Source organism: Bicyclus anynana, chromosome 26 (assembly GCF_947172395.1).
Source record: "Bicyclus anynana chromosome 26, ilBicAnyn1.1, whole genome shotgun sequence".
Classification (NCBI taxonomy): Eukaryota; Metazoa; Arthropoda; class Insecta; order Lepidoptera; family Nymphalidae; genus Bicyclus; species Bicyclus anynana.
Window position 1 is genome coordinate 8,420,971 of NC_069108.1, and position 24,223 is coordinate 8,445,193.

The following is a 24,223-nucleotide window of genomic DNA, read 5'->3' on the forward strand; positions in this document are numbered from 1 at the left end:
GGGCATAAGTTAGTTATTTCTGCATATCGTCTCCAAAGAGTTAAAAAAATCTTTTGTAGGTTTGGGTGTACTCTTCTATAACAAGATCCCCAAGACTGTGATGGACCTGCCAATGCATAGCTTTAAGCAATGTGTTAAAAAACATTTACTTAGTCGAGGTTACTACAACATTGATGAGTTCCTTAAAGATAAAAGCGCTTAGAGGCCATTGGATCAGCTTCCACCTTCACACAGGAAATAAAACTATAAGAAATTGTCTCTTCTCTCATTTATTTATTACTTCTTTTTTTTAAATTTTTAACAATATAAGTATAAAATACAAAACATTATTAAAAATTTATAAAAAAAAATTTCACCCTCCCGCTGCGGGACATTTGAGTGCCCAAGCAACCGGTGGTCAGGGCTCCAGAGTGAGGAACCTCCTCACAATACGCGCCGTCTCAAGAATCACTGCCTTTTGTATCCGACTCTTGATCCAACAGTTAAGCGAAAGCTTCTTAAGGTGTTGGTCGAAGCTTTTCGCTATAAGACCATTGACTGAAACAACTATCGGAACAATAATAGTTGACTCAACATTCCACATGGCGGTAATCTCGTGAGCAAGGTCCAAGTATTTTGATACTTTTTCCTTTTCGGCTTTAACCAGATTATCGTCATGTGGAACAGTAATATCAACAATTATTGCACGACGCACTGACCGATCGACTAGCACTATATCAGGTCTATTGGCTACAATATACCTGTCAGTGATAATCGTTCGGTCCCAGTAGAGCAATGCACTGCTATTTTCAAGGACTGACGCTGGGTCGTACCTATAGTAAGGCATCTCAAAATCGATAAGGCCATATTGAAGAGCAAGTTGTTGGTGGATTATCTTGGCTACTTGATTATGTCTGTGCAAGTATTCGCCGTTAGCAAGGTGAGAACACCCGGACACAATATGCCTGAGGGACTCCCCAGGACGATGACACGCTCGACAGATGTCTAGAGTGCCATCTTTCATAATGTGTTTCCGGTAGTTTCTCGTCTTTATAACTTCGTCCATAATTGCACAGACAAAACCCTCGGTTTCCCCAAAGAGGTCACCGAATTGCAACCAAGATACAGATGTTATTTGATCTACATCCGGCCCAGTAAGGGCCTTGTAGAATCGTCCATGCAACTCCTTGCTCTTCCATATTGCCACACGATCTGAGTTACTGATTACTATAGGTTTGCGCCAGTTCTCTTTGCCTAGGGATAGCGGGGTAAGTCCCTGAATTGAAAAGAAATTGTAATTGTTATCAATTGTAAATTATAATACTGTATGACTTTTTCAAAAGAGCAACTATTGAGTTTCTTGCCGGTATCTTCTCAGCAGAACCTGCCTTCCGAACCGGTGGTAGAATCTTTACAAATAGTCAACTGACGTGTCAAAAGTGCTTGTAAACTGAGCCTACTTGAAATAAATGATTTTTGATTTTTTTTTTATGAAATCCTCGATTATTAATAATTGATATCGATATATTGTTTATATTTTTGATATGAGTCAACTACCTGCAGTCTTAGATTAAATGTAATTACTGCGTATTTATTAATATTAAAATACAGTTTTATAATTTAAAAAAATATAATTACAATGTACACAGATTTAAGAGTAGGTACAGAGTATCTATGTTACCTATTTCATAATAAATTGTTAATAATATACCGTCTTTTAGTGATCCCCATGTTGTGTATGACGAGATATTGACGTGACGTCTTCTAATTCGATGGAGCCGGCTGCACACTCGAAAAAAGATGACGTCATACGTCGTTCCCTCGCTCTAGGGTTGCCAACTTTTTTTTACAAGAAATAAAATATTCTGGTCTATGTAGATTTTTTTTTTATTGTTTACAAGTTAGCCCTTGACTGCAATCTCACCTGATGGTAAGTGATGATGCAATCTAAGATGGAAGCGGGCTAACTTGTTAGGGGGAAGACGAAAATCCTCACCCCTTTCGGTTTCTACACATCGTACCGGAACGCTAAATCGCTTGGCGATACGTCTTTGTCGGTAAGGTGGTAACTAGCCATGGCCAAAGCCTCCCACCAGCCAAAATCGTCTTTACAGACAACCGTTTCTTTTACTAATTAAATCTATATACTAATATCGTAAAGGGGTAAAGTTTGTGGTGTTATTGGGGGAATCTGCAAAATCTACTAAACCGATTTTGAAAACTCTTAAACAAAATCTGTTCTATATAAAAAAATACTACTGACTTCAAAATCACAAAAATATTTCTACTAAACTAAAAAGCGAAAAGTAACATCGTATGGGCTATCTTCTGATCAATTTGAAGGAGGTACCAAGTTAGTGATGTATTCACTAAAGCTGATTAAACCATAAAGATTTAAGATTTTCAGGCACGGCTTTAATTAATAAATCACTAACTTGGTTTTGTGCCTCGGCTCCATCATCAGATCGACATCAGACCTTTGAATTGTAGTGCCCCTATAATATTAGAAAGTTTCCCTCAATTTCTCCAGGGTTCCATCATCAGATCCTGACATGAATACTATGGGATCAACTGGAATGCATACCCTTTTAAACAAAAAAATATTTTTTCAAATCGGTTCAGGCATCTTCGAGTAATCTGTAAACATACATAATTAAAGTAATCGGTAAACATACATAATTAAAGAACAACAAACATTCCGACGAATTGAGAAATTTCTTCTTTTTTGAAAGTCGGTTAAAAATAGTAAGTCACGTTATTTGTGAGTCTCCATATTCCAATAGAAAGGGGAACTTGTCTACTATGTAGAAAGAAAAAATAAAATTACAAGAAATAAATTATTACATATTTAATATAATCTTAAACTTATATATACTTTATCATTAATTACTATTACATTATAGATACTTTTAGTTTTACATACATTGAATTTTATTTTCACAAGCAGTATTACAAGGTAAATAACAATTTATTAAAAAAACCCTTTTTGCATTGTTATGTACCGCCACAGAATAAAGATGACACAGAATGAGTGTTTACAAGCAGCAAGCAACGTGGTGAAGCAGGTGAAACTTATAAAAAACCGTCACGCCGTGGACATCGGAGTATGCAAACTTTTTTCATAATTTGTATTTCAAAATTTAAAACTAACAACAACTATAGTATGTCCAGATTGAATTGCGCTATTTGGTAAATAAACAAACCCTTTTGTCGATGCCAAACTTTCATAACAGTTTTCAGAACCATCAAACTATTAAAACACGCACAAACACTTTGTTCTTTACAATCCACCTATGGAGAATCATACAAACGTAACATTTTTTTAATACAATACATACACAGGGTTTAATCAAAATTTTTAGAAATAAACGAAATTAAACACGAAATTATGCACACAGATTACATTTAAATGTTAATTTGACGTTTCGTCTCTCTAAGGTTGTGCCAAGTAAAATTGTCACCACAGATTAAAAATGAACGATTTACCGATTGTAAATATCGAATGTATTCCGTTCAGTATCGATATCGTAATTGAGTAATTTGAATAAAGTAATTTTTTCATAGCGCTGTTTAGTTAGTTACGTACTTATATATTAACAAAAGATAATGCGTTAACAAGTACTGCCTAAATTTTTTAGTACTCTTTTAATTTAAAATAAACAGATACAAGTGAAAAAAATGTTATTTGATAGGTATTAATTAATATGCAACAGAAAGAGGTAGATAGTTAATATCGCGCGTATTTTGACTGTGTGATTAGTGTTGCCAACTGAGAAGTGAGTTTTTAAGTAAAGTGATTTTTTTACAATTGATATAATTCGATTAGTAGTTAATTCTCGATATAGTTCATCAACGGCCCATCCCTAGGATGACGTCACAACTAATGTCAGTGATGAATACGGCCATATTTGTTTACAAAATTTTGCAATTCTAAAAAAACGAAGTTTACGTAAATTAATATATTAATAAATAATTGCCAATAAAAAAATACTCCATCTTATTTATTTAGTTTTTGTGAACAGTTTTTAAAATATTTAAAAACATAAGACGCCATTTTTCTTGAATAATATTGAAAAATACTAATGCGACGCTTCATGGCGTTCTTAATCGATAATGTATTAGTTTTTCAATTTTGTATTTGGAGCGGCTACGACACTGTCGTTTTCCGTGCGCTCTATCTACCTTCATCATCAACCCATATTCGGCTCACTGCAGAGCTCGAGTCTCTTCTCAGAATGAGAGGGGTAAGGCCAATAGTCCACCACGCTGGCCCAATGCGGATTGGCAGACTTCACACACGCAGAGAATTAAGGTAATTCTCTGGTATGCAGGTTTCCTCACGATGTTTTCCTTCACCGATTGAGACACGTGATATTTAATTTCTTAAAATGCACACAACTGAAAAGTTGGAAGTGCATGCCCCGGACCGGATTCGAACCCACACCCTCCGGAATCGGAGGCAGAGGTCATATACACTTGGCTATCACGGCTCTACCTATTATTGATTAATCTGTGTGTACCGCTACATAACAAAATAAAAAACATTACATTATACACTCATGTGATGAGTCGTATCACTCAACTTAATTGAATGTCGATTCTAACACTAATGTGCTAAGTAGTGGCAGTCATGTTAGCTGTGTCAGTCTAGTGTCAAGGCGCGTTACTCATTCAATCACTCAATATCAATAAATGGATGTATCACTCAAAATTAATATATGAGTGTATCACTCAATATCAATATATGAATGTATCACTCAATATCAATATATGAATGTATCACTCAATATCAATATATGAATGTATCACTCGATATCAATATATGAATGTATCACTCAATATCAATATATGAATGTATCACTCAATATCAATATATGAATGTATCACTCAATATCAATATATGAATGTATCACTCAATATCAATATATGAATGTATCACTCAATATCAATATATGAATATATCACTCAATATCAATATATGAATGTATCACTCGATATCAATATATGAATGTATCACTCAATATCAATATATGAATGTATCACTCAATATCAATATATGAATGTATCACTCAATATCAATATATGAATGTATCACTCAATATCAATATATGAATGTATCACTCAATATCAATAATATTAGCCCAGGATCCGTGAAGCAGTTTTACAATTGATTAGTATCAAGTTAATTTAAGTGAGTAGCTTTATCTTGATGAGACAAAAAATTCTCGATTCTGGTAAAAAAAATTGATTCTCTTAAAAAAAAAGTCTCGATTGTGGTAACTAACTGGGTTACCAGGTAATGAAAATTTCTTAGCGTCGGAACGAGATAATTTACCACGCAATTTGAAGGACATTGTGGCTGTTAAGTTGTATAACTGTTAACTAAGCGACAGTAAAAAAAACAACTGGTTAGTAACAACTTTGATAAACTACCCTCCTCCCAACTTGTATGAATAACGAGGTTATTAAGATAAGTTACTCACGGAAAACTAACTTGATAGTTATCAATTGTAAAAATACTCCCTGGATCCTGGACTATATAGGAATGTGTTTAAAAAGTAACTGCGAATTTCTTGGAAGCTGTACAATCTGCTTCGTGAACTCATCTCAAAGTTACTAATATGACTTTAAAATGCAAACTAAATGTTTCAAAAGTCCTTATAAATTAAGCCCATTTGTTAACTATTTAAATATAAACGAATTTGATTTGATTTACATAATATGGTCGTGTTACTCACGTGTTAAGTCATGAATTATTCATGTCAAGTGGTGTCACTCATGTGTCGAGCAGTGTCACTCATGTGTTGAGTAGCATCACTCATGTGTTTTAAGTAGCATCACTTGTGTCGAGATAGATGAAAATGCATTGCTTTCCCTGGGGACGCAATACACAACTGTATTAATGAGCAAATTTTGCAATTTGTATCATTATTACTTAAATGATACAAAATGCAAAACACAATACATAAAATTGAAAATTTTGAAAAACCCTCCGAAAGTCATGAAATTGTCAATTACACTCTCGAACAAGTCATCAATATTCTCTTTCGGTGCGCTTTCATTTGAGACCCCACTCGAGTATATTTGCAGACATTCATTTATTAACCAAGTTTGAAAATTATTTTTTACTTGCACTCTATGATTAGAACTGTCTTTATTAATTAAATAAAATTAATCTCAGACTTACCGTAGACAAGCAGCTATCAGAATTATATAGAATTTACAGAAAGTAAACTGGCGGAGGACCGTGAATGTGTGAACACCGCGCGAAAGAGGCGCGAACCCTTTGTCGCGGGACAAAATACCGACTCTGATCGGGGACCGGCGTGAACGTCCGTGAATACCGCGAAAACCGTCCACATTCACGTTAGCGCCTTTTACGGAGCTTCCCGGCATTAAGTAGCATCACTCATGTGTTAAGTAGTGTCACTCATGTCGAGTAGTGTCCCTCATGTCGAGTAGCATCACTCATGTGTTAAGTAGTATAACCCAACTCAAGTGGTGTCCCTCATGTGTTTAGTAGCATCACTCTTATGTTAAGTAGCATCACTCATGTGTTAAGTAGTGTCACTCATGTCGAGTAGTGTCCCTCATGTCGAGTAGCATCACTCATGTGTTAAGTAGTATAACCCAACTCAAGTGGTGTCCCTCATGTGTTTAGTAGCATCACTCTTATGTTAAGTAGCATCACTCATGTGTTAAGTAGTGTCACTCATGTCGAGTAGTGTCCCTCATGTCGAGTAGCATCACTCATGTCAAGTGGTGTCACTAGTGCGTCGAGTGGTGTCACTAGTGCGTCGAGTGGTGTCACTCATGCGTCGAGTGGTGTCAGTCACGCGCTCACGCCTTGAGCGCGGCGTCGAGGTCGGCGAGCTGGTGCGTGGCGCGCCGCAGCAGGTCGGCCTGCCGCTTGCTGCTGTCCTGCATGGCGCTCAGGTTCTGGCGCAGCGAGTGCACCCGTGACGTCACGCGTTGCTTCTCCGCCGACAGCAGCTGGTGGGCCTTCGAGCCTGGGGGACGATCAGCATAGTGAGCGTTGGTAGAACGAGAACTGATGTGTGACATACAGACCGAGAAATGATGTGTAACATAACAGAACGAGAACTGATGTGAAACATACAGAACGAGAAATTATGTGTAACATACAGAACGAAAACTGATGTGTGACATAACAGAACGAGAACTGATGTGAAACATACAGAACGAGAAATTATGTGTAACATACAGACCGAGAAATGATGTGTAACATAACAGAACGAGAACTGATGTGAAACATACAGAACGAGAAATTATGTGTAACATACAGACCGAGAAATGATGTGTAACATAACAGAACGAGAACTGATGTGAAACATACAGAACGAGAAATTATGTGTAACATACAGACCGAGAAATGATGTGTAACATAACAGAACGAGAACTGATGTGAAACATACAGAACGAGAAATTATGTGTAACATACAGAACGAGAACTGATGTGTGACATAACAGAACGAGAACTGATGTGTAACATAACAGAACGAGAAATTATGAGTAACATAACATGTCTAAGGTCAAGACCACCTTACTACTCTATAGTCAAAGGTTTTAATTTATATGAAACCAAATTACCCAAAAGTGGTATGTAGTCACCGGCGCGCTCGCCGCGCACGTCAAGTGTGAACCAGTCGTCCTGGTCCGACTCTGATGACGGGAACTCCTGGAACATACAGGGGACTTCGTTATTTACATAAATATTTAAATATAAAAGCAAAAGGTCACGAAATATTGAAAACTTGATATTAATAATAATGACCAATGTGCTCGGTGCATGCTCTTCTCAGACCAATTATAGAAGGACCTGTATCACACTCATAGTCACGAACAAAATTGTCTGTCATTTTCTGAGGAAAACGAGCTTAGATTTGGTTTGATTTACACAATTGGCTATTCCCTAGGCATGCTATTCTTATAACATAGACCCCCCATCTAAAGTATTCCCTAGAAGGTATCTCTCACCTTCCATCATCTCTCGCAGACCACCATTCTTCATAATGGCTCAGCCACACTCACTGGGGCCGGGCTTCCCACAAGCGGGACTAACCCAGCCTAGGTGATTTTCTTGATCATCCACTCTAAGCCTATAATGGCTTCCCAATGACCCTGACCGTATTCACGGCAGGCGTCTGCAATCACAGTACCTTTACTGTACGGTACGGTCCAACCCCGGAACTGTTTCCTCCACATCCTTGCGGGTGTGTGAGACGGATAGCTAGCACGGTGCAGTTAACTTCAGAACGGAGTAAAGTGAACATCAGAGTGACACAAGCGATACAAGTGACTTATAGTGAACTTGGCTATTGATACTGGGAGTGGAAGTCTTATACGAGTCACCAGGTATTTAATTTCGAATCCTCGAACCCTAGTTCGTAGCAATCTGAAGCCACATAGGGTATTGTATTCTCGGAGTGCAAATCCCTCGGGCGCTTCATGATGCCTGTATGTCTCGGGCTGCAGTAGACAGTAAAGTGTCAGTGTTACCAACTCTTCAAAATATTTATCCCTAAAGTTTGTGTCAAAATCCCCTAAAATCGCCTTAATTATTGAATTGTCCCCCTAAAAATATAAATTCATAATAATTTTAAAATAATATGCTGTAATATGTTTCAAAAGTCTATATTTAATACAGACAAAATATTACGTCTTTATCTGGAGATTCAGATTTTTTGAAATCATACATGTTGACAATGAATAAATTTAACAATTTTTTTTATTCGATGAAAATTGCCACCAGTTGCCTCAGAGTGGTTGTAGTAGCGTATTAAAGTATTATATGTCGTTATAAGTCGCTAGGTCAAGAAAGAAATATTTAAATTATCATCAATTTAAAAATATTAAAGAGTCAAAAAATCCCTGAAAATACCCCTAAAAAATTTCCATTTCACTTATTTGCCCCCTAAATCTGGGGGGAAAACCCCTAAGTTGGGAACCCTGAAGTGTCCACTCACTCACATCGTACATGCTGTCGTCGTCCTCGGAGTGCGAGTCCCCGTCCGTGGGCACCTCCTCGTCCATCTGCTCCGGCCTCATGATGCGCTGCCTGTACGTCTCGGGCTGCAGTAGACAGTAGTGTCCACTCACTCACATCGTACATGCTGTCGTCGTCCTCGGAGTGCGAGTCCCCGTCCGTGGGCACCTCCTCGTCCATCTGCTCCGGCCTCATGATGCGCTGCCTGTACGTCTCGGGCTGCAGTAGACAGTAGTGTCCACTCACTCACATCGTACATGCTGTCGTCGTCCTCGGAGTGCGAGTCCCCGTCCGTGGGCACCTCCTCGTCCATCTGCTCCGGCCTCATGATGCGCTGCCTGTACGTCTCGGGCTGCAGTAGACAGTAGTGTCCACTCACTCACATCGTACATGCTGTCGTCGTCCTCGGAGTGCGAGTCCCCGTCCGTGGGCACCTCCTCGTCCATCTGCTCCGGCCTCATGATGCGCTGCCTGTACGTCTCGGGCTGCAGTAGACAGTAGTGTCCACTCACTCACATCGTACATGCTGTCGTCGTCCTCGGAGTGCGAGTCCCCGTCCGTGGGCACCTCCTCGTCCATCTGCTCCGGCCTCATGATGCGCTGCCTGTACGTCTCGGGCTGCAGTAGACAGTAGTGTCCACTCACTCACATCGTACATGCTGTCGTCATCCTCGGAGTGCGAGTCCCCGTCCGTGGGCACCTCCTCGTCCATCTGCTCCGGCCTCATGATGCGCTGCCTGTACGTCTCGGGCTGCAGTAGACAGTAGTGTCCACTCACTCACATCGTACATGCTGTCGTCGTCCTCGGAGTGCGAGTCCCCGTCCGTGGGCACCTCCTCGTCCATCTGCTCCGGCCTCATGATGCGCTGCCTGTACGTCTCGGGCTGCAGTAGACAGTAGTGTCCACTCACTCACATCGTACATGCTGTCGTCGTCCTCGGAGTGCGAGTCCCCGTCCGTGGGCACCTCCTCGTCCATCTGCTCCGGCCTCATGATGCGCTGCCTGTACGTCTCGGGCTGCAGTAGACAGTAGTGTCCACTCACTCACATCGTACATGCTGTCGTCGTCCTCGGAGTGCGAGTCCCCGTCCGTGGGCACCTCCTCGTCCATCTGTTCCGGCCTCATGATGCGCTGCCTGTACGTCTCCGGCTCCGAGTGGAACTCCTGGAATAGTAACAGTACTAACATTAAGGCAAACAGAAGAAACGTTTATTTTAAACTTATGTCATACAACCACAGTCATAATCAGGTGCCCTCTTTGAACTGATGTTTGACTGACCTAGTCAGAAAAGCTTTTCCGACCACTTGAAATGTTTTTCAGCTGGCTACAGTTCCAGCAGTGCTGGAATGGCGACCCCGCACTAGTAAGCGCAGTGTTGACCGACCCCCCACCAGGTGGACTGACGACATCAAGCGAGTCGCAGGCATTCGCTGGATGCAGGTGGCTCAGTATCGTGATGTTTGGGAGTCCCTACAAAAGGCCTATGTCCTGCAGTGGACGTCCATCGGCTGATATGATGATGATGATGGCTACAGTTACTCTTGGTCCCATTCTTAAATATCGTCTACCCATTTACATTGCTTTGGTGCCTTGCCTTCTAAGATCAACCTGGGAAATTAGTAGAGGGGTCCTCTTAGCATATTATGTCTAAAAATGCAACCTTCCGCCTCATTACAGTTGACATCAGCTCGCGCTTGCAGTTTGCTCTCTCCAGCACTTGAGCAGTTCAGACAAAATGATTCCATGAGATTTTCCATGGTATTTTCCTCAATCCACTATTTTATTGTCCGATGCCTCAACCACTTGGAGAAGGCAAGACCAAAAGTCAAGTAGTAGAAGCAACAAACACACCACACTGTCACGTTTGGCACAACCTTGACAAAAGCAGCTCAGCATTGCGCTGCATGAACTGCACAAATTTGTTTGCTTTCTTCACAGGTTCTTGGGACCGTAGACCTGAGTATAAGTTTTAAAAGGGAATCCCCGGCCCAGACCTACCCTAATGACCTGGCAATTTTCTTATATCTAAAAAAATCTGAATAATTTTACATCTATAATATAAAAATTAATCGCAAAATGCGTTGGTAAGCGCAAATCTCAACAACGCCTGGACCAATTTGGTCAATTCTTTTCTTCAATTTTTCTTTGAAGTTGTAGGATGGTTTTTACGGTGAGAGAAATTTAAAGACTAAAAAAAAAATTATACTCCCATACAAACGATTCGTAATAATTAGAATTTTAATATGTATAGGGTAAGAGTAAGGTAAGAGTAGGGTTGGGATAGGGTGGGGATTGGGTAGCGGTAGACGTAGGGCAGGTGAAGGGTTGGAGTAGGCTAGGTAAGGGAATGGAAGAAGTGCACTAAAGTCAAAGCAAAGCTTGACCGGGTCTGCCAGTTAATAACGAAATCATTACTTTATCAAAAAAAGTTTGCTAAGACATTTTACGACATTTTTAATTAATGTTAAATTAATCTTTTGTCCCCAACGGGGACAAGCTAAGATCATTGACCATATAGCCTGATTGGGGCAACAGTGTATTGGTTGATGGGTATTTTGGTATTGTAGGGGGTTATATCTGTATCTATTTAACCGATTTTGAAAATTCTTTCACCACTAGAAGCCACGTCATGTAGGCTATATTTTATCCCAGTATTCTCATGAGAACACGTGGATAATAAATTCTACTAATATTATAAACGCTAAAGTTTGTATGGATGTTTGTTACTCTTTACCGCCGCTACTACAAAAGCGATTTGGCTGAAATTTGGAATGGAAAAAGAATTTTACTCTGGATTAACACATAGGCTACTTTTTATTCCGAAAAAATCCATGATTTCCCGAGATTTGCGAAAACTGATGATTTTGATGATATGAATGTTTGTTACTCTTTCACGCCTCGACTACTGAACCGAATTAGCTGAAATTTGTGATTGAGATATATTATAGCCTGGATTAACACATAGACTACTTTTTATCCCGGAAAAATCCATGGTTCCCGAGGGATTTGTAAAAAACTAAATTCCACGTGGAATTTAATTCCTCGGGAGTCAGCTAGTTTTCAATAATGTAGGTATGTCATGACTAAACGAACCTCGTCCAAATCAAAGTCATCCTCTCTGTCCAAGAACTCGTCTTCATCGATGATCTCGTCAGGTTCCACCGTGGGCTTGGGAGTCTCCTTGACCTTCACGGTTTCCTTGCGGATGACCCTCATCTTCTGAACCTGAGGGACAGTCTTCGACAGCGTCCTCTGGTCGGGGAGTTCCCGCGGTTTGGTGATAGTCGGTTCTGGTTTCGGTTCCGGTTGCACTTTCGGTTTTGGTTGTGGTTTTGACAGCGGCGATGACGTCACTAGTTTTTTTTCTGGGGCTATAACAAATGAATACAATTGAAGTGTTTTTCTGTAATTACAGAACAAATGTGTTTTCTAAATTACTTATACAGAGTTCTAAATTACTTATATGTCCTAGCTAGTATAAATAAATGATTGTACTTGTAATGTTTTATTAATATACTAAATTAATCTAGATTACTAATTAAAAAATATATCTACCATTTGCGTTTTATCGATATTATATATCTTTAGCGTTTTATTTTTCTTTCTATATTACGAGTACCAGTATGAAGTACCAGGGAAGCATAAACTATGAAGAGACAAAGTGGACGAAGATAAATGGTTACACACTCACTGGGTCGACGTAGCGTGATGTGCCTAGGCAAGGCGTGTCGCGAGGAAGGCCGGGCGGTGCTCTTCGACGTGTACCAGTGTGAAGTACCAGGGAAGCATAAACTATGAAGAGACAAAGTGGAAGAGGAAAAATGGTTATACACTCACTGGGTCTACGTAGCGTGGCGTGTCGCGAGGAAGGCCGGGGGTGCTCTTCGACGAGTACCAGTATGAAGTACCAGGGAAGCATAAACTATGAAGAGACAAAGTGGACGAAGATATATGGTTATACACTCACTGGGTCTACGTAGCGTGGCGTGTCGCGAGGAAGGCCGGGGGTGCTCTTCGACGAGTACCAGTATGAAGTACCAGGGAAGCATAAACTATGAAGAGACAAAGTGGACGAAGATATATGGTTATACACTCACTGGGTCTACGTAGCGTGATGTGTCTAGGCAGGGCGTGTCGCGAGGAAGGCCGGGCGGTTCTCTTCGACGAGTACCAGTATGAAGTACCAGGGAAGCATAAACTATGAAGAGACAAAGTGGAAGAGGAAAAATGGTTTTACACTCACTGGGTCGACGTAGCGTGATGTGTCTAGGCAAGGCGTGTCGCGAGGAAGGCCGGGCGGTGCTGTGTGATGCGTACCAGTGTGAAGTACCAGGGAAGCATAAACTATGAAGAGACAAAGTGGACGAAGATATATGGTTATACACTCACTGGGTCTACGTAGCGTGATGTGTCTAGGCAAGGCGTGTCGCGAGGAAGGCCGGGCGGTGCTGTGTGATGCGTACCAGTGTGAAGTACCAGGGAAGCATAAACTATGAAGAGACAAAGTGGACGAAGATATATGGTTATACACTCACTGGGTCTACGTAGCGTGATGTGTCTAGGCAAGGCGTGTCGCGAGGTAGGCCGGGCGGTGCTCTTCGACGAGTATCAGTACGAAGTACCAGGGAAGCATAAACTATGAAGAGACAAAGTGGAAGATAAATGGCTACACACTCACTGGGTCTACGTAGCGTGATGTGTCTAGGCAAGGCGTGTCGCGAGGTAGGCCGGGCGGTGCTCTTCGACGAGTATCAGTACGAAGTACCAGGGAAGCATAAACTATGAAGAGACAAAGTGGAAGAAGATAAATGGCTACACACTCACTGGGTCTACGTAGCGTGATGTGTCTAGGCAAGGCGTGTCGCGAGGAAGGCCGGGCGGTGCTCTTGGAAGCATAGTTGCCCGTCTTTCTGTGCGTGAAGATTTTCTTTATCGTTTCTACTTCGTCCGATGTCTGAAATAGATTATTTTTATTTATTGACAAGTTAACCCTTGACTCCGTACTCGCCATTTCAAAGTTGCTTAATTTACCTTATTATGTTGCCTTTGATCTATAGTAAAGCTATACTCAATGTCCACTGTTTCATCATCAACATATTCGGCTCACTGCTGAGCTCCAGTCTCTTCTCAGAATGAGAGGGGTTAGACCAAAAGTCCTATGCTGGCCCAATGCGGATTGGCAGACTTCACACACGCAGATAATTAAGAAAATTCTCTGGTATGCAGGATTTTCCTTCACAGTTTGTGACATCTGCATCTGGTCTGCATCCCTGGACCGGATTCGAACCCACATCCTCCGAAATCGGAAGCACTGTTTACCAATAAACAAATCAGAAATGAAGGTAGAAAACGCATGTCCATTAATTATGGGACATCCTGTATATAAAGACTTTATTTACTAGATTATTACCCAATGTCACATAAAAATCAATATATGGTCAACATGTCTACATGTCTACTCGTATAGTGATAAAAACCGCCAATCCGCATTGTAACGGCGTAGTGGGCTTAAGTTTCTGGAATAGGAAGTTATATGGAAGAAGTACCGGGACAGAACGACCTATGAAGAGATCTAAAGGAAATAATTAATGAAATAAAAAGTATCCATCGTTGTCTCTGGTCGCATTATATTGAACAAAGTACCAGGGAAACATAAACTATGAAGAATAAAGAATCTATACTCAATAAAGCTGAAGAGTTTGCTTGACCGCGCTAATCTCAGGAACTACTGGTCCGATTTGAAAAATTCTTTCAGTGTTAGATAGCCCATTTATCGAGGAAGGCTATAGGCTACATATTATCCCCGTATTCCTACGGGAACGGGAACCACGCGGGTGAAACCGCTAGTAATGAATAAAAGATCATCTCACCTCATCGCTATCACTCTCTTCAGGCACAGCCTTGGTCGGCAGCTTCTTCACAATGGTAACATTCTCGCTCACCTTCACTCGCGACACTTTGGTGCTCTGTACACATAATAATCATTTTTAAGCCTTCAAAATTAAAAAAGAACTATGTGTCAGCTCCAACGCACGAATGGGGTTTACTCTTTCAGATCGACTGTCTAAATAGTGTATGTTGTCCCATGCAGCAGGCCGCGGCGTGCGCTCGGTGAAAGGTGCGCAGAATAGGTTCCGCACAAAAAAACGTAACGCTGTCATTCGTTCATCGAATTTTACTGCTCATATTTTTTCATACTAGGGACTATATAATATGAAAATCGATTCTTAAGAAGTAAACTCCAATAATAAAACCGAATACCAATTCTCGGCCCTGACCTACCCTAACCACCCGGCAATTTATTTATTATGTAAAGAAATTCTGATAATTCCACATTAATTTATCCAAAAAAGTTTTCTACAACATTTTACATTTTTAATTTGTGCCCAACGAAGACAAGCAAAGATTGTTGATCGTACAGCCTGAGTTAACATATTTTTTTAAAGAGTTATCATTGGTTTGTTTGTTCGTTTTCTTAACAGAAAAAAATAATACAAAAAATTATACAACTTCAAATTTTACTTATCTTAAATTTTGGTACACCGGCAAACTTTTTGAACAAAAAGAGTGATAAAAATGGTTTTTTTTTTCAAGAAACATACTTTTATTAAACAAATTATTTAACCGATTCAATAAATTTATCCTTTATACGAGGATGCCTGGGATTTCCAGGGCCGACGTTTTATTGCCTGGTGGGATTTTAATGTCCTCTTTATTGTTTACAATAAGTAATAAATTATCCATTCGCTGCCCGCGAGTATTTTATCGGTGAGCCCGTCTGCGTTGAAGAAGCCGACAGTCAGGGAATGCGGGTTTAATCTACCGTTGTGAGCCATTTAAACAATCTTTATATCCCTCTATCGAGCGAGGAGCATGACACTGTGCTCGCCTATTGCCCTTAGTTTACTTTATACTAGCGGACGCCCGCGAATTCTTCCGCGTGAAAGTCGTTGTAAACTTTCAACTACCCCTATCCTACCACTACCCTACCCCTACCCCACCCTACCCCTACCCTACCCCTACCCTACCCCACCCCTACCCTACCCTACCCTACCCCTACCCTACTCATTAAGGCTGCACTTCTTTATTTATTCCCCCCCCCCCGCGAGTCGCGTCGAGCGCGGCAACCTTTACACAAAAATAATCCATATAGCATGAATTAGTATTCACGCGCGATGGCTTAGCGTATTTCTTGTATAACTTTGGTGTTACTTTACCGATTTTTATGATTCTTTTTTTATTGAATAGGTAATAATGTTAACTTTTTTAGTTAGGGATGAGTGATGAGTGTTATAAACATAAGAGTAGACAAATATAATTAGAAAGCTCCGAACTGCTAAGCTATCGGGAGTTACACGTGTTATTGTGAGTCAACCATAAAAGATAGACATATATATGCTGTTGTGTTTTTATAGATAATTTTAAGGAGAACATTTCCGTCATACATGATTTCTATGTAACTTTAACCATTAAGGCTGTACACGCGACGGAAGCTTAAAAAATTGAGTAACTTCTCCCGTTTTCTCAACATTTCTCTTCACTGCTCTGCTCCTTTTGATTGTAGCGTAATGAAAAGTATACTATAACCTGCCCAGGAGTATGTAGAATAATTGTACCAAGTTTCGTTAAAATCCGTCCAGTAGTTTTTGTTTCTATAAAGAACATACAGACAGACAGACAGACAAAAATTTTACTGATTGCATTTTTGGCATCAATATCGATCACTCTCAAATCACCCCCTGATTGTTATTTTGGAAATATATTTCATGTACAGAATTGACCTCTCTACAGATTTATTATAAGTATAGATTTTTTTACATATCACGTAACACGTAATGGATACGATGGGCGACCGGTCGTCATCAATCTCCTATTAAAAAGTGGATGCACAATCAGCGACCAAAAAACGTCCCCACTCAATGAGTGCCAAACACAACTTCTTGGCACTCAATTCAAGTAGTCCCATTTGCAAATTCAACCTTAAACTCAATACTTAAGGTTGAATTTGTTCTGAATTTGGGATTTTATTGAACATTGGACCATATTTAAAGGTCTTTAGGTATAATTTTCTTTACCAATAAATTTACCTGAAATTTATACGTCATATATCGCATATACGGCACGGCATGTAAGGGTAAAATGTTAAGTGTTTTCTACTTACTCCAAATATATATTCATCATCATCACTGGACTGAGACTCTTCTGTTCTCTTCTGTTCTACTTTCTTGACTTCCTTCTTATTCTTCTGGCCGTCTTCACCTAACATTCGCTAAAATTACAATAATAATTATTATTGTTTTAATCCATTTTTATTATCAAAAATAGTCCTACATTTATTCTCAGATTATAACCGGGATACCTCTGCCTCTGATACCGGAGGGTGTGGGTTCAAATCCAGTCCGAGGCACGCACCTCCAACGTTTCAGTTGTGTGCATTTAAAAAAATTAAATATGTGTCTCAAACGGTGAAGGAATAACATCGTGAGGAAACCTGCATACCAGAGATTTTTTTCAATTCTCTGCATGTGTGAAGTCAACCAATCTGCATTGGGCCAGTGTGGTGGACTATTGGGCTAACCCCTCTCATTCTGAGATAAGACTCGAGCTCAGCAGTGAGCTGAATATGGGTTGATAATGATGATATCTGGGATCCATACAAATTGTTTTTCGTCATAAATTGTATAGAACTTTTTTTTTCATTCTTCATAATGCATAAAGCATTGAATAGGCATTGAAACTACTAAATCCATTTGAAAATTCTTGAAGTTTTCAAGTTTAACTGTTACCATTATCTTATAACAATATCTGACATTTCAAAAATGCTTGTAAAGTAATCTAAATTAAAATAAATGAATTTTGATTTTGACTTGTTTGTTTCTTTCACCAACGGAGAGCTACATTATCAACAGATAACGAAGACTATATTATTGCAACAAAATGATCATCAACTCACCAGCAGTTCGTCAGTGTCATTCCCGTCATCATCAGAATGTCTCCGAGACTCTTCAATGTCACTGACAACTTCCTTGTCGTCAAGTGGTTTGGTGTCAGGTTTCTTCACCAGAAAAGCACCGAGCTCATCATGGATTTCTGACTGATAAATATAAACAGACATTCATTTTTATTATAAGTGAATATTAATAGTGCATGTTGCTAGTGCATGACCTTGGTCGCTAACTATGGGCCTCATACGAAGGCTGAGAGTCACACAGCAGGCGATGGAGCGAGCTATGTTAGGAGTATCTCTGCGTGAGGGGTAGGGTAGAAGTAAAAGTAGGGTAGAGGTAGGGCAGAGGCAGGGTAGGGTACGAGTAAGGTAGATGTAATGTAGGGTAGGGTAGGTGTAGGGTAGGGTACGAGTAGGGTAGGGGTAGGGTATAGACAGAGCACAGTAGGGGTAGAGTATGTGTAGGGTGGGAGAAGGGTAGGGGTAGAGTATGTGTAGGGTGAGAGAAGGGTAGGGGTAGAGTATGTGTAGGGTGGGAGAAGGGTAGGGGTAGAGTATGTGTAGGGTGGGAGAAGGGTTCGGGTAGAGTATGTGTAGGGTGAGAGAATGGTAGGGGTAGAGTATGTGTAGGGTGGGAGAAGGGTAGGGGTAGAGTATGTGTAGGGTGGGAGAAGGGTTCGGGTAGAGTATGTGTAGGGTGGGAGTAGGGTAGAGGTAGAGTAAGTGTAGGGTGTAAGGAGGGTAGGGGTAGAGTAAGTGTAGGGTGTAAGAAGGGTAGGGGTAGAGTATGTGTAGGGTGGGAGAAGGGTTCGGGTAGAGTATGTGTAGGGTGGGAGAAGGGTAGGGGTAGAGTATGTGTAGGGTGGGAGAAGGGTAGGGGTAGAGTATGTGTAGGGTGGGAGAAGGGTTCGGGTAGAGTATGTGTAGGGTGGGAGAAGGGTAGGGGTAGAGTATGTGTAGGGTGGGAGAAGGGTAGGGGTAGAGTATGTGTAGGGTGGGAGAAGGGTAGGGGTAGAGTATGTGTAGGGTGAGAGAAGGGTTCGGGTAGAGTATGTGTAGGGTGGGAGAAGGGTAGGGGTAGAGTATGTGTAGGGTGAGAGAAGGGTTCGGGTAGAGTATGTGTAGGGTGGGAGAAGGGTAGGGGTAGAGTATGTGTAGGGTGGGAGAAGGGTAGGGGTAGAGTATGTGTAGGGTGGAAGAAGGGTAGGGGTAGAGTATGTGTAGGGTGGGAGAAGGGTAGGGGTAGAGTATGTGTAGGGTGGGAGAAGGGTAGGGGTAGAGTATGTGTAGGGTGGGAGAAGGGTAGGGGTAGAGTATGTGTAGGGTGGGAGAAGGGTAGGGGTAGAGTATGTGTAGGGTGGGAGAAGGGTAGGAGTAGAGTATGTGTAGGGTGGGAGAAAGGTAGGGGTAGAGTATGTGTAGGGTGGGAGAAGGGTAGGGGTAGAGTATGTGTAGGGTGGGAGTAGGGTTCCGAACGTACATATTTTTTAATAAAACATTAAATATGGCAATTATTAGTTACCTGTTGAAAATTCTCAAAATTATCCAATGTTTGCTCAATATTCTCGTCCAAAGTTTGTATAGGTATAACTGGCTTATCCTCTTGCACATGTGAGATATCCTTGTCATGTAATTTTTCTTGCATATGTGACTCATCTTGCACAACTGACTCTTGCTCTTGTGAGTTATCTTGCATGTGTGAGACATTATCAACAAGTGAGTCATCCTGAGATTGTGTGACATCCAGAACAGAGTTATCTTGAGATTGTGAGTCAAGAGTCATTGAAATATCCTCAATATTAGAGTTGTCTTGAGCCTGTGTTGTGAAAAGAAATAAAATCTGCTATTTATGGAGTTCAAATTAAAATATTTTTAATGAGTCTGCCCTTTAAACTTAAAAAGACTTAAAAAGGATGGTATATCATTACCAACCCATATTCAGCTCACTGCTGAGCTCGAGTCTCCTCTCAGAATGAGAAGAGTTCATATACAATTGATTTCCAGCTTACACAGATCAACCTCTAGAAGTTTCTTCCTTACCACACAACAAAAATATAAATGGTAAAGTATAAATTGGCTCATATTAAATTTAATAAAAACAATATTCATTTTGTGTAATACATGGATTATGGGTCTGAAATATATCGGTATCAATTATTAAAAGTTGAGGTTTCTCATGAAACCATATTTGAAGGCCGTGTGGCGCAGTGGGTAGTGACCCTGCCTTCTGCATCCACGGCCGTGGGTTCGATTCCCACAAATGGAAAATATCTGTGTGATGAGCATGGGTGTTTTCCAGTGTCTGTGTGTATTTATACATTATATAAGTATTTATATGTAGTATATTATTGTATATTAATATTATAATATCAACTATCTTAGCACCCATAACACATGCTACTCTGTTTGCTTACTTTGGGGCTAGATAGTGATGTGTATTGTTTAAGTATATTTATTTATTTATTTAAAAACAAAATATTTAAAAATTATGAAAAATCATGACAAATCATAAAAAGTATTTTCCAAACGTCAAAACAATGTTACTTGATGTACTTAATAAAAATAAATAAATAATAAAATAGCCCTTAATTTTGAACAGCTTTTGGTTACATGAGTGTTGTGTTTGATTTAATTGATTATATTATGTCCCGCTGTTCAAAGTGTCTTCTGACATAGGCCTCCTCCAGCTGCTTCCACTGCACCCTGTCAGCCGCAACTCTGGTCCAGCGTGGCCCCAGGGTTAGGCGGATGTCGTCCTCCCACCTTCTTATTGGGCGTCCACGTTGTCTGGTACTGTCCCTTGGTTACCAGAGTGTCACCTGCTTGCTCCATTTATCGGTTGTGCAGCGCAACATGTGTCCCGTCCAACGCCATTTCAAGAGGTCGATTCTAATGTGAACATCAGCGAGTTTTGTCCTATGTTTTATCTCACTTGAGGTGATCCTGTCCGTTAGTCTTATACCCAAAATACTTCGTTCCATTGCCCTCTGACACTTAGCTAACGTACGATGTACTTAACATGAAACTAATATTTTTGTCAAACGCTCCGTTTGTAAAGGATTTGTTTACGTGACGTCATGAAACACTTGAAATATAGACCTTCATTGCCGACAGGCGTTTTTGTTCGTATTGTCAAAAAAATATTCAAAAATTGAAATTTTTATGTAATCACGTCTCAACAAAATATTCTTTTCAATCTATTATAACGATAATGAACAATTTAAGACCATTTTAAAAAAAATGTCAACTGGACTATTATGAGTGTTGAAAGACTAAACGGATTCGGCGCTGGGCTTGGGTTAATCCCCCAATTCCAGCTTTGTATAATGAAGTTCTACATTAAAAAAAAAAAATTGTATTGTATATACCTGTATTGTATCTGTCATCAAGTTATCCTGAGACTGAAAGTTGTCCTGATAATCCAAGTTATCTGGTGTAACAGATTCTTCTCGAATGTGTGTATTGTCTTCGATGTGTGTGTTGTCTTCGATGTGCGTGTTGTCTTCGATGTGTGTGTTGTCTTCAGTATTTGTGTTGTCCTGGAGTGAGCTGACATGTGTGTCTTCGTCGGGCAAGCTCTGAGTGGTGTCTTCCTGGGCGACACTCATGTTTAGATCACTCTTATCTTGGTCAGTCTGTAAAGTAATATCCATTAACAGAAACAATATATACTATGTCTATCTCTACTATATCTATAACTAGCAGATGCCTCATGGTTTCACCCGCATGGTTCTCATTCCTGTAGGAATACGATAAAATGGGGCCTATAGTGAAATAGTAATAGAAGTGAATAAATATTATGACCTAACAAATGAAGTTATTTACCCATTTTTAGTTAAGACTAACGTCTGTACTGAAAAACACTTTAAATATATATTGACACTGTTTTATTGAGATCATCACTAGATAGAAGTTACTTAGCAACATACATATATGCTACATTTTATCATTTCAGGTATAAATAAATACAACTCATATGAAAAAATTCAAAATAAAATAAAGTATACACAAGATTTCTGTTTCTGACATATCAAATTATACAGTATGAACAGACTCAAAGTATGATTTGTATTTATGTAATACCTATTTGTATTTATGTAATAGATTACTATAAGGAAAATGCTATATAGTTTATACTTAAATAAAAGCTACAAGCAATCACTTAATAATAATAATAATAATAAGCTTTATTTTTCCCATTTAGATAGTACTTAACAATATCTTAAAACTATTCTAACTAATCTATATATTTATCTAAATAATTAATTTATGTACTAGTTAATAATGGGCCCCTTCGGGTATAAGCCTCCTCCATCTTTTTCCATTTGTCCCTTTCTTTTGTGAGTTCCATCCAACCTTGGCCAGCCACTGCGGTAATCGTCTACCCACCTTCCTATAGGCCTTCCTACCTTCCTTTTACCAAGTGGACGTTTCCAGTAGGTAATTTTCTTAGTCCACTGTTTGTCCTTTAGCCTGCCAAGGTGGCCTGCCCATCTCCACTTAAGTCTTTGTGCATGGTCCAGAGCAATCACTTACCGCAGGATTATAGTCATCATCTGTGAGTATTCCCTCACTCAGCCACTCCTCCTGACCCTCGTCCATCTCCTCATCCTGATCTTTTGAGGGTATCTGTAAACAAGTGTACATTTTAAACACAACTAAACCTCATGCGATACAATATTGGACTATGCCCGAATAGTTTCCAACACATAAGAACCCTTAGTCATGTGCTGGTTCTTGCAAAGCGGCATAATCCAAACAGCATAGTTTTAGCTGTGTTTCATAATAAATTAATATTAATAACACTCACGATAGTTTAAATTCTAAAACACTATACCAGCATGTAAGAAACACATTCCAGAATGCATTGTTTAGTACCCTTCAACCTGAGACATAGGCCACATATGCCTGTCGGCACAAGTGAGCCATTTGATCGGTTAGCTTGTGTCATCATAAGCCGAGATAGTACAAATTGTTCCGTAAGTTAGGTGGAGAGTACTGGGAGGCCGAGTTCTGCTATATAGGCGAGTCATTCATCATTCCTGCTGTGAAGTTCGATACATCCACAGATTTTGTTAATCCTTCATGGATTATTTTTAAATAGCTGGGGAGCATGGCTAGTTTTAAGACGTCTTTAGCCCTACATATTAACAGTCACAAGTCCTGGACTTCACTTAAGGTGCTCTGCCACTCGAGGGTTATTGATAATTGGGAATTGTTAGACCTGATAGATTCCCATTCAATAATCATGATTTGCTCTTTATATCCGCTTCCGATATCAACCCGCATTTTTCTGACACCTGTAATTACACCGGCAACCGTGATCTGTGCCGACTCTTTTAAATTTATGCCAGCAACCGTGCTCTTTAGCCCGGTACATAACTTATACCGTTATGCGGCAGAAATAAGCAAAAATGTATTACTTCCAGACAAGTTGTCATTATAAGGTTTGTATTTTCTACTATTACAACGACTAGTAGTGTAACGTATTAGAATACCGATCTGTATTTAATAATTTTCTGTAAAAACAGGTATTTTACAACGAAATCGATACAAACCTCTAACTTCGATATTTTTGCCGCCGGTTCTTCATAGTCCGTCATTTTGCTTCTAAGCGACAACAGAAGTTCAATATTATTGTTCAAAATTAAGTTTATAATTTAGAATAACTATAAAGTTTATATAAAATTCAAATATTTTGTTTATTTGTAACCTCAAATCTTAAAGCAGAATGCAGATAAAATAAACCATCGATCATTATTCTTGTTAAAATCTTGAATTCGTGACCTCTTTACTTTATGAGTATGACATCTAGGCTTTTTGTTTTAGTCTTGACCATGCCATGGGAACTTAGAAGAACGTGAAATCTTTACGAATCAGCGCCATCTACATCCTAGATTTTAGATTCCAGGATAGTAAATTCCATTACATATGGTGTGTATGTATTATAATGTTTTTAGAGATTTAAACCGTGTAAGTATGAAAAAAAAACAAAAAAAAAAGAATTATTTATCCTTTTATTTTGACGTGCAATAGGAAGAATGTGTTTGTATTTCTAAAGCAAAGGGATTATTAAAGAAAGACAGTAACCGTACATTAATTTCAACGATATTCCATATAGTCAATTGGCCCAGTGGTGCATATCACAGATACGATTAAATAATCCTACAATGGAAAACTTTTTGTCTTTATTTTATTTTATTTTTTTTTTCTCAATTAGTTTCTTCAACTATTACAAAATTAAAAATCTCTTATTTACAAAAAATATGCATTATTATTTTTATAACA

At 39.6% G+C, this 24,223-nt stretch overlaps 2 protein-coding genes across 10 annotated transcripts in view; one reads left to right on the forward strand and one right to left on the reverse strand.

Moving 5' to 3' along the window:
* Positions 1–24,223, forward strand: part of LOC112052834 (zinc finger protein 84-like) — a 387,100-nt gene that overhangs the window by 226,171 nt on the left and 136,706 nt on the right. The gene's annotated exons all lie outside the window — the stretch shown is intronic.
* LOC112055149 (RNA polymerase II subunit 5-mediating protein homolog) lies at positions 2,971–23,702 on the reverse strand. Its single transcript, XM_052889920.1, has 13 exons — positions 23,494–23,702; positions 22,472–22,564; positions 21,304–21,570; positions 19,458–19,751; positions 17,942–18,082; positions 17,150–17,257; positions 14,859–14,954; positions 13,813–13,942; positions 12,082–12,359; positions 10,035–10,151; positions 7,591–7,678; positions 4,475–6,989; positions 2,971–4,161 (listed from the first exon to the last, which is right to left on the reverse strand). Exons 1-12 carry the CDS (start codon positions 23,536–23,538, stop codon positions 6,820–6,822), a joined length of 1,827 nt encoding a protein of 608 aa, XP_052745880.1. The 5' UTR covers positions 23,539–23,702; the 3' UTR covers positions 2,971–4,161; positions 4,475–6,819.

What these genes read in the sequence shown, in the direction of transcription:
- LOC112055149 (XM_052889920.1), bottom strand. Translation starts at nt 23,538, where the DNA reads ATGACGGACTATGAAGAACCGGCGGCAAAAATATCGAAGTTAGAG. An exon ending in ATGACACTGACGAACTGCTG is followed by an intron (nt 17,258 to 17,941) that starts GTGAGTTGATGA and finishes TTGTAATTTTAG; the next exon opens with CGAATGTTAGGTGAAGACGG. An exon ending in ACGACGACAGCATGTACGAT is followed by an intron (nt 7,679 to 10,034) that starts GTGAGTGAGTGG and finishes TGTATGTTCCAG; the next exon opens with GAGTTCCCGTCATCAGAGTC.